At 44.9% G+C, this 11,329-nt stretch overlaps 2 gene segments (V, D, J or C); both read right to left on the bottom strand.

Annotated features, from left to right (window-relative positions):
- Nucleotides 1-201: 201 nt before the first annotated feature.
- LOC112123520 lies at nucleotides 202-2,079 on the bottom strand. The segment is given in 2 exon segments: nucleotides 202-524; nucleotides 2,064-2,079. Coding segments are annotated over 2 exon segments (339 nt in total).
- Nucleotides 2,080-3,114: 1,035 nt separating this feature from the next.
- LOC113407774 lies at nucleotides 3,115-5,086 on the bottom strand. The segment is given in 2 exon segments: nucleotides 3,115-3,437; nucleotides 5,062-5,086. Coding segments are annotated over 2 exon segments (348 nt in total).
- Nucleotides 5,087-11,329: the final 6,243 nt, after the last annotated feature.

The following is an 11,329-nucleotide window of genomic DNA, read 5'->3' as shown; positions in this document are numbered from 1 at the left end:
GATAGAAAGCTGGCTAGATCGTCGGGCTCAACGGGTAGTGATCAACGGCTCCATGTCTACTTGGCAGCCGGTTTCAAGCGGAGTGCACCAAGGGTCGGTCCTGGGGCCGGTTTTGTTCAATATCTCTGGTCTCTCTCCAGTGCAGGGCCTGTGAATGGGAAGGAAGGGTGGGTTTTTGTACAGCTCTGCTCAGTGGCTCTGTCACTGTGCCCGCTGCAGGGCGCAGAGATACACCGCTGTGTCTGCCAGCTCCAGGGATGTGATTGTCAGAAGTGTGGAGCTGTCATCAGCCTGGGAAGAAAACCTCTCCTGGGCGAAATCCGCATTTTCGCTAAAAGTACCGTAGACCTTCGTTCCTTTCCGCAGAATGTACTGCGGGGCCCGGTTAGGAAACTGTCGGTACCAGTAGAGATAGACGCCCGAAAAATCTGTGGTATTGTAGGAACAGCTGAATGTCACTGAGCCTCCTTCTGCTCCAGACACTTGGGGTTCCTTGGACTGGATCGAATCACCCAGCGCAGCACCTGCGACAAGAAATAAATGAATGCAATGTACCAGTTACAGACGAGCGAAGTGCCGAACTGAGAGAGGGAACGTGGAAGGGGAAAAGGGGACTACAAGTAGGCAAACAGTTAGGGATATATATAAAACAGCAGATAGATTGAAATGGAGAAAGTGCTGCAAAGGAATGGAGAAAGCTGGTGGATTGGTTCTGGTTTTGGGAGGGGGGGGGTTAATTAGCAGTGAGCCAGGCTGCATGAGTAGAGCGAACCGCTCAATTACCTGGATACAGAGTGAGTATAAAAAGGCTTAGAATAAAACGCATGGCCTTTGTTTAGCAGATTCTGCTTTGAGTCACAAAGAGTCGGTGAAAACACAATAGCGAAGCAAGGGGATTGTTGGCTGAACGTTATAAACCGACCCACGTGCCTCCCTGAAAAACCGAGAGGAAACCAGGGGAGGGGAGTGGTGTTTGCTAATGATTTCTATGGGAAACCGTCTCTGTTTGGTGGCTCTTCCGCCCGCTGCACCTTTCAAAAAAGGTTTGTTTATAGCTTCTGATGATCCTATGTAGAAACTGGTTTCCCTTTTAAAGTAAAGTATCAGGAAAGGAAAGGAAAGGAAAGGAAAGGAAAGTTGTTTCCATAAAACCATACGGTTTTGTGGTTCAGATAATCTAGTTTCTTTTTAAATAATTACGTGGGATTTTCAAAAGGTGGTTAGGAAACTGGGTTCCTAATCCCCTAGGCTTCTTTGAAAAACCGAGCCTCTTATAGCAGGACTGCTGTAGCTCTTAAGAAAAGCAATAAATTCACTAAAAATGAACATTTAGCTCCACTGACTTCACAAGTAGAAGGCAGGTCCGTAGAGCAAGGAAGAAGGCCATTTTGCAGCTTCAGATTCTCCTCCTTTTTACTAGGCTCTTTATGGAGTTATTAGGTTTTTTTCTCCTGATTTGTGTATTAAAAGAATGTGTCTGCTGTAAAAGTGCCCTCTCTGTGACTTCCCCCTCTTTATGACTTTAGAGTTGCGAAAGAAATGTTAAGTATCATAAGCATTCACCCATGAAAGCTTATGCTCCAATACTTCTATTAGTCTTAAAGGTGCCACAGGACCCTCTGTTGCTTTTTGAAAGAAATGTTGTCCAGGGAGTTGCCTGATTCAATTACACCTTAAATAAACAAAATACATGGTAAAATATAATTACCAGAAAGTCAGGAACGCCCCCTAGTGGCCATAATAAATTATGCAAGCAAATTTGAAAAACGAACAAGAAAACATAAGAATGATCTGGTATCGCCAAGGGCCCATGAAGCCCAGTATCCTGTGGCCAATGCCAGGTTCTTCACAGGGAATGACCAGAACAGGGCAATCATCAAGTAATCCGTCCCCTGTCGTCCAGTCCTAGAATCTGACAGTCAGAGATTTAGGGGCACCAAGAGCATGGGGTTGCATCCTTGAACATCTTGTCTAGTACCCATGGATGGACCTATTCTCCAGAAACCATTCAGCTATTTCTCTGGAGTGGGGGGAAAGGATTATTTTCACACGGAATTTCTCACGATTCTCTAGGTCCATCATAAGTTATGGGTCTGGTGCGGGAGTCCTTGGGAGACATTCTCTAGCCCTTGTTATCCAAGGGATCAAACTTAAAAATCTGTGTATCTCTGTGTTACTTAGCTCCAGAAGAGATTATTTCAAAGACTATTCCTACAAGCCATTCCTTAGTTACAGGAGTTTTGGGGAAAATGTTCCGTTGCTTCTTAAGAAAAAAAATCTTCCTAGACTTCTCCATTTAACACCTGCTTAGTGGCTTGTTTTCGTGGTTGTAACTCTGCCAGTCCCAAGCCTGACTGAAAAAGCAGGAGAGTTGACATCAGGCTAGCAGCCGGTCATAAAACTTTGCCAAATGAATCCACAAGATGAGCATCCTCTTTATGCCCTATATATAGGCTTGGGAGGATTAGATTTCTAGTAGTAAAAGTCAATAAATGGGGATTTCAACACACACACACTAAAAATATTTCCACTGATAATCCTTTGCCTAGCTGTAAAACTCAGTTAAGAACAATACTGGAAACTTATTGGAGTTTGATTTAAGTTTGTTTACTTTGACATATGAAATGTCCACATCATGTCTTAATGGTCACATAGTTTTGACTTTTTGGATCTCCGAGTCTTTTGTCATTAAGTAATTGTGTAAAACGCCCAAATTCTGCGATTAGTGAGGGGCATGTGGAGGAGGACGCAAGGCCCTGTGGGTAAGTCTAGCCTCAGCTGACATCAGTGACCCATTCTTCTGGGTGCTGCACAGATACTGACAGAGACAGACCCCTCTGCGATTAAACATTTGGTCTGGGATTTAAGAGCCGTGAGGAAGGCAGAAAGGCATCGATGCATTGACATGTATTTATGGATATATATAAAATGTGTCAGCGAGATGTTGACAGGGAGGAGAGCACCTGTCTGTCTGTGCTGTGGCCCAGCGCTGCATCCCTCCCTGGGGGCGAATGCTGGGTAATGGGGACTCTCTGTCTGGTCCCTCGTCCATGCAGAACCCCTGAAGGTGAAGGGAAGGGGAGGGTTTTTGTGCAGGTCTGCTGTGAGGCTCTGTCACTGTGCCCGCTGCAGGGCGCAGTAATACACCGCTGTGTCTGCCAGCTCCAGGGCGGCGATGCTCAGAGCTGTGGAGTTGCCATCAGCCTGGGAAGAAAACCTCTCCTGGGCGAAGTCTGAGGTATCACTGCCAGATCTGGCTCCCTTCGTTCCTCTCCGCAGGATGTACTGCGGGGCTCGGTTCGGGGACTGACGGTACCAGTAGAGATAGACACCAACAGTGTAGCTGGTTTCATAAGAACAGCTGAGGGTCACGGAGCCGCCTTCAGCTCCAGACATCTGGGGTTCCCTGGGCTGGACCGAGTCACCCAGCACCGTACCTGCAACAAGAAATCGGGAAAGGAAAATATAGCAGTTGTGTGCAGTCTGAGGGCTCACTTCTATACCTTAGCTAGCATGAGAGAGGAGTATGGGGACAGAGAGAGAGACACACACACACAGTGCAAAGGCGGAGGTGTGTGTGTGTGTGTGTGTGTGTGTGTGTGTGTGTGAAAGAGAGAGAGATTCGGGAGTAATCGGCTTAACTCGACGACCAGCTACCTGGATATATAGTGAAAATAAAAAGGCTGAACATTAAACGTTTGCTCATTGTGTTAAGCAGAGCGGCTCAGGTTTCAATTCTACCCTGAACCCTTCAGCCCTGAAGAGACAGCGTCCTGCCTGAATGTGTTAATCTCGCCGCATTTCTTCAGCCACTGGCCTACTAAGGGCTTATGTGGAAGTGAGATCCCCCCTAACCCACAGGAAACGAGGAGAGGTTGGTTCCGTTTGTGAACGGCTTTCTCACACCTTCTTTAACGTGTCTTGATTTGCTGATAAGTGCGACTCTCTTTGCAGGTGTTTACATTAAGTAGGAAACACAGTGATTTGTGGTACATAGAGTAAATTATATGACGGAGAAATCTAGGACCCCAACTCCCTACAACCAGTTTCTCAAGGATTCTTGTTCGCCGGTGCACAATGAGTGTGGAGTCCCACGGTGGGTTTTTTTCTAAAAGAAATTGGCTTCAGTGTTTCTGAAATATCGGATATTTCAAAAACACTGAAGCGAAATTATTTTAGAAATATATCATTGTGTATATTTAATATCTGCAAATATCACATTTAAATATTCAAGTTGAATACTTCGCAAAAGACCCCCTGGAGGATAAGTTATACCCGAGGCGCGCATGGAGCTCATTCAGGGAAAGTCGGAGTTAATGCACACAGACTTCGAATGATTCCCTAAATATCCTAGTATTGAGCTTTGCGGGATCAGACTGGGAAAGGAATTCCCGTTCTGAGAGTTCTTTACTGAGAACCGGGCACCTACCCGTGAGCTGTAGACTTTTAGGGCTGTTATAAACAGTAGGATCTGTTTTCAACTGAGATTAGGCAGAGAGGTGGGTGGCAGTGGGAAATGATAGTGCAACATTTTGCTGTTCATTAAAATATTTCAAAGAGCTTCAGTCTTGCTGAGAAAATGTTCCATTTTCATTTGTTTGGGGCTTTTGTCTGTGCTTTTGTTTGGATTGCGTTGCATTGAATTCGACTGGGTTGGGTTTCTTTGAGTTTGTTTTTTCGGGGAGGGGGGGGTTTGGAATGGATTATGTTGAACTGAGTTTCCATGGGTTTGGATTCGGTTGATTTGGGCTGTAATCACCCGAGTTGGATTTGGGATTGAATTTCATTGAATTGAGTTAGGTTGCACTGCTTTGGGTTTGGCTTGATTGGATTGTGTTGGGATGGTTCAGAGGGATATAGGGTTTAGCCAGGTTGGCTTGATTTGAGTAGAGTTGGTTTGGATTAAACTGGGCTCAGCTGTATTGGATTTCATGGGGGGAAGGGGAGTGAATGCACGGCCACGCGTCTTGTTGGTGATGTAAACATGTTTTAGCACAGGGATCGGCAAACTTTGGCACACTGCTTGTCTGGGTAATCACCCTGGCAGGCCGGCTTGTTTACCTTCCGCGTGGGCAGGTTCGGTCATCGCCGCTCCCACTGGCGGCGATTCGCCGCTCCAAGCCAATGGGGGCTGCGGGAAGCGGTGAAGGCCGAGGGATGCACTGGCCGCCGCTTCCCACAGCTCCCATTGGCCTGGAGCAAGGAACCGCGGCCAGTGGGAGCTGCGATCCGCCGAACCTGCAGACAAACTGGGGTGTCAAAGGTTGCCGATCCCTGTTTTAGCCTATCGGTTACACGTTTATAGATAGAGTTCTTTTCTTCCCTAGAAGTGCCAGACTTGTTTTGATAAACTTGTTGCCTGATATATGTCATAACTCTGGGGGAGGGCTCCTGAATATAGCTTTCATTCATCTGAAATTATAGTAGTGACAAAATATTATGAAAAGTTAAGCTAAATTAGTAACCCTTGTTCTAACATTTTCCATTTATGATTTACAGTCTTTTCAATAAGAAATGTATTTTAATCCAAAGAAACTTCATTAATAAAAAAACCAAAGGAATATACAGTAGGGCCAAGTGCAGGAACTAAATTTTCTTTTAGAGAAGATTAATAGAATATCGGGGAGGGGAAGTTTCTTTTAAAGAACAGATTAGCCAAACACCTGTCCAGGATAATCCATGTACATTTGGTCCTCCCTCGTCACAGGGGGCTGGAGTAGATGCCTTTCGATGTCCTTTCCAGCCCCGTGTTTATGATTCTATCATGTTTCCCTAAGCAACTTTTTGTACGAGCGGAGATGCACTTCTCCCCCACTATGGGTCTCAGAGCACAATAATACACAGCGCTCTCCTGGTGAGAAACAGCCGCAATCTGGAAGGGAACCGTCTTATTAGCCATGTACAAAGATGCTGAGAATTTTCCCTGGACAAGCGTCTGATCCGGAGCATCAAACATCGTTTTAGTCAGTATATGCTGGGGAGGCTGGTTCGGATACTGCCGGTACCAAAACAGATACGAGTTTGGGTCAGCGGTGGTGAAGTTACAGTGTAAAGTTACACTTTGTCCCTCTGAGACTCTCACTTCTGGAGGAGACTGGTCCACGGAGTCACTTTGTGCAAGACCTGTGGGGGGGAAGAAAAGCTTTAAACACCGATCTATGTCTGGCTGGAACTTTTAAACTCCGTGGTACTTGGATCCTTCACTCCCTTGTGCTCCTGTGAAAAGTTCAGCCTGTATATGTGTAGGTCTGAGTCACACCCTAAAAACATCTCTCTATTCCCAGCACACTGATGACTTAGTTTGTGATGGTAACCTGGCTGTCTCTTTGCAAAGGAAAACAAAATTCCTCCCACGATTTCTTTGTTCAGAGACCTTTATTTTTGTCTTTGTAAAAGCTTTTATTTCAAATGAAAGTTTTTAGTCTCACCTGACTGCGGAAGCAGAAGCCAGAGCTGTACAGCCAGGTACAAGAACATTTTGCAGCTTCAGGTTATCCTTGTGTTGTTACTAGATCTGCAGCTAGTTATAGAATATCTCCTCCTCCTCCTCTGTGTTTTTGAAAATGATCATTCATGTCCTAAAGATGAAACCTGCTTCCTCCGTGACCTTTGTCGCCTCCCTCTCAGCTTGTGACGCTACACAACGAGGAAAACTCGTTCAGCTTCTGATTCCAAGTTACTCTCTCTCTCTCACACACACACACACACACACACACACCGTAATGTAAATTAAAATATGGATATGAAGGTGTGGAGCGCCCTCTAGTGAATGTCAAATAAAACAAGCGACAAAGAGTCCTGTGGCACCTCATAGACTAACAGACGTTTTGGAGCACAGGCTTTCGTGGGTCTCTTCGTCAGTACATCTCACGAAGTGGGTATTCACCCACGAAATCTTATGCTCCAAAACGTCTGTTAGTCTATAAGGTGCCACAGGACTCTTTCTCGCTTTTCACAGATCCAGCCTAACACGGCTACCCCTCAAATAAAACAAGAACATGAAGGAGTCCGGTGGCACTTAAAAGACTAACAGATTTATTTGGGCATTTGCGAAAATCTGCTGTCTCTCATAGGATATTTTATCTGGGGGTCTCTCTCCAGAGGATTTTTGAAAGTGAGGCTATTCTTTTATGTCTGAATTACGGGAGCTTTAAGAGTTTTTGAAAATTACCGTTAAAAGATACTAAGTAACCCGGCTTTGATTCCATGGTCTGCCACAAATTTCCTGGAAAAAAGAAGGAGGAGTACTTGTGGCACCTTAGAGACTAACAAATGTAGTCTCTAAGGTGCCACACGTACTCCTCCTTCTTTTTGCTGATACAGACTAACCGGCTGCTACTCGGAAAAAATTCCTGGGTGACTTTTTGGGCAAGTGATTTAGACTCTGATTATTATAGGTATTAAGGTGCCTAATGAGGCAATATAGAGGCTTACTGGTATTTTAAAATCTCCTAGATGCTTAACTCTTATTGAACCCCTCTAGGCGCCTATCTCCATCTTAAGACACAAAAGGGATAGATTCACAAAGGGATTCAGGCACCCGGAGTGGCAGCTAGGTGCCTAAATCCCAGAATCAGGCCTTTCTGGGATTCACAAAACCCCGTCAGCTGCCCCCAAGCCCTGTAGTGGCCTAAAATCACTTAGTGCCTAATTTTTTTCCAGTAAAAGTTTTGTTTTTGTGGGGGGGGTTTTGTGTTTGCCTCTGAGGATGCATACTGCCATGACAGAAAAATGGATGCCTAAACCCGAGTGATTCCCAAGCTGTAGGAAGATGGGGTGACCCTGCACCTAACTCACCTGCTAAAAGCATCCCAGTAAATGTGCCCAGACCTCGCCTATCGGATCGCCCCCCATAGGCAGTTTACACACAAGCTGGGAGAGAGGAGGAGGAGCCCCTCCCTCTTTACATTTAGCCCAGTCTTTAGGGTACTCGCCTAGGATGCAGGAGACTAGTGGTTCAAGTCTACCACCCCGTCCACTCGATGGGGAGTGGGCGGGGTGGTAGACAGGGATCTGCCACCTTGTAGATGAGTATCCCAACTGCTGGGCTATGGGATATTGTGAGAGTGGTGGTGGGGTCCCTCAACTTGGCCTGAAAGAGCTGTTCCCCTGTGAATAAACACTGAAAGAAAACTGCTCCAATAGACTTTTTCAAATTATTTATCTACAGTGGAACAGCTTCAATAGAAAACACTGAGGTCCCCTGCGCCGCCCCTGCCCAATCAGAATATCCCATAGCCCAGTGAGTACCCTAGTTATGGGGTTAGAAGTTACAAAGGATCTCCACCTTCTTACCACCCCGCATCCCACAGCTTAATGGCAAGAGAGGGTTTGCCAGTGACAATCTCAGAGAGAGGCATTTCCCCACAGCCCAGAGAGAGGCATTTCCTGAGGTCCCTTCCAACCCTGATATTCTATGAGATCTAGGTGCCTATCACAGGCCACTCATCTTGGCATCTGCCCTTGGCTGGAGGAGCCGCCTAGCCTGCTGGCTTTAGTAGATCCCATTCGGAGGTGTCTGTCTCTCCCAGCTCATTGTACAGGGAGCCTGGGCACCCAACTCGGGTGTTGTAAAGCCTAATGATTGTGTAGACACCTAAAAGCATGTTCTTCTTTACCACACCCAAGGTCCATTGTGAACTCGCCAGACATACCTTCTAGAAACCTCACTCAGTACCTCCGTTTCCCCTTTCCCCGTTTATAATAAAATGGGGGTAGTAAGACAGTTCCCAGCACCACAGACAGTGGTGTCTGTGGGACAAATGCAGTAATGTTTGTGCGGTGCTGAGATTACATGGGTACGGACCGAGCACAGAGATCCCAGAAGGAAGGAGAGGTGGTCTGTATAGCTTAGGACAGTGCAAAGGTAATAAAAATCTGATTTTAATATTAATCTGAATCCATACATACATGTATTTTATACCTATATTAGCTGTTACCACTCAAAAAAGAGATCTTGGCGTCATTGTGGATAGTTCTCTGAAACCATCCACTCAATGTGCAGTCAAAAAACCGAACAGAATGTTGGGAATCATTAAGAAAGGGATAGATAGTATGTTCTTGAGAAATTATTAGAGTTTGATTTAAGGATATTTATATTGAATATTTTGGCATGTGATCACAATTTTTGTGTTTTTAATGGTTATAAAAAAATTACTTTTTGAATCTCCTCCTCAGTTCTCTTTTTTTATTGCTTGATACCCCACTTGTTTGACTCTGCCAAAATCTCCTGCAACTGTGAAAATTTAAATCACTAAAAAAGTTTTAAATCCATAAATTTTCACAACTGTCAAAATTAAATCTGACAGAATGAAAATAAATGCTTAAAAATAAACTGAGTCAAAATAGTCAAAAATAAACGGAGTCAAAACTGAGTCATGATATCACTGTTCATTTTAAGCATTTTTTAATTGTCAAATTTAATTTATTTTATATATAAAAATCTAATTCTGCCAAACCTACTTATTTAACTCATGGAAATGCCTGAACATGGCCATGAGTTAACCTGTGGAATTCATTGCTACAAGAAGTAATTGGTGTCAAGTCTTTAGCAGTATTCAAAAAAGAATTATTGTTTTCTACTTTATTCTAGTTGTATTTCCTCTGTTCAGTTCTAATTTTTATATTCCCGTCTCGATGGTGCTGATGGTGATGCTTAGCTCTTATATAATGTTTTCATCTTTAGATTTCAAAGTGCTTGACAAAGGCAGACTGTGATTTTTATGCTTATTTTACAGAGCGGGAAACTGAGACAGAAGGCAGTGATGTGACTTGTGCAATGTTACCCAACAGGGAAATGGTTCCGCCAGGAATTCAACCTGCAGTCTCCTGAGTCCCAGATCAGTGCCCTGTCCGGGCTACAGACTAGAATCTCAGAGTTATGAACAACCTCTGAAATGGAGGTTGTTCATAACTCGAAATGTTGGTTACTCTGAACAAAACTTTATGATTGTTCTTTCGAAAGTTTATAATTGAACAGTGACTTAATACAACTTTGGAACTTTGTTATGCAGAAGAAAAATGCTGCTTTCCATTTATTTTATTTTTTTAGGAGTTTAAGTTTAATACAAAAATGTGGTGTATTTGCCTTCCCCCCCCCCTTTGCTGTTGCCTGATTGTATACACCCGGTTCCAAATGAGGTGTGTGGTTGACTGGTCAGTTCTTAGCTCTGGTATTCCTAACTCCGAGGTTCTACTGTATTGCCTCCCATTGTCTGTGGGTAATGAGAAGCTCCATAATTACATGAACAAGGTTTCTAGACATCTGGGTTGACTAAAAATCTTTCAGGGATATATCAATTTTTAGCCAGTATGAGTAAGGGAGAAATTTTACATGGAGTCAGATTATCCTGCTTTAGAGGTGTTTGTGCATTCCTCCGTGTCATTGTTTGCCCACATTCAATAAGAGGAGACTGTTCTGAACCTGGCTGATCTAGCCAGGGATCGCCTGTTTTTCTAAAGAGCAGTGGGATGACAAACTTTGTGAAGAGCCTTTTGTGCTGCCAGTGCATGCATCTCACTCTCTGTGGGCAGGGCCGTAGCAACAAAGAACGTGGCCCCCTCCACGGTGGCCCCCTCGGAACATATGTCCGGGCGGGGCCCCTTACAATGCAGAAACTGGAATGCGGTATTTATTTTGCCACTTTTAGGGGCCCCCTTCCTTGCAGGGGCCCCTCTGATCGGAGGGTACAGAGGGCACTCGCTATGCCTCTGTCTGTGGGGCTCATGGCGCAGTAATAGACACCAGAATCGCTCAGTTGGGCGGAAAACTTGCTTAGATGAGAGGTTCGGACCTTGTGATCTGCAAAAAAGTCTTTCCTATTGCCTTCCTCCGGGTCAGCGGAACCATCTCTCAGAAATAGCCTGGGTGCCCGGTTCCCATACCGCACGTACCGGAATAGAGTTGGGTAGCCAGTTGACTGATAGGTACAACTCGGAAGCACCGATTCCCCTTCCCATACCGCCCTCCTACCTTCGCTCTGTGTGACAGAATTGCCATTTGCAGCTTAAATGTAAAAGAGGGTTAGGTTTAGGATTTGAAAAGGATCCTAAAGGCACAGAAATAGACAGCAGCGTCGCTCACTTCGCTGGAGTTTTTATTTCAATGGAAGGATACTGGATTTCTCTCGTGTTTAGCAGAAAAACCTCTCCTGCGCTTTCTCTCCTCCTCGTCTGTTGCTTCATACGCTGCCAGCAAGAAGCGAGGGGCTTCGTGTGGATACTGCACGTACCAGAATTGCACCGGAGACCCAGACGTTTTATAGGTGCAATTCAGAAACACCCGTTTTCCTTCAGGGATAGTAATTCTGCCTTCAGTTCGTGTCACCGA

Source organism: Terrapene carolina, unplaced genomic scaffold (genome assembly GCF_002925995.2).
Source record: "Terrapene carolina triunguis isolate 2854851 unplaced genomic scaffold, T_m_triunguis-2.0 Scaffold362, whole genome shotgun sequence".
Taxonomy (NCBI): domain Eukaryota; kingdom Metazoa; phylum Chordata; order Testudines; family Emydidae; genus Terrapene; species Terrapene triunguis.
The sequence above is the reverse complement of the archived record's forward strand: the minus strand, read 5'-3'. Positions and strand labels throughout refer to the sequence as shown.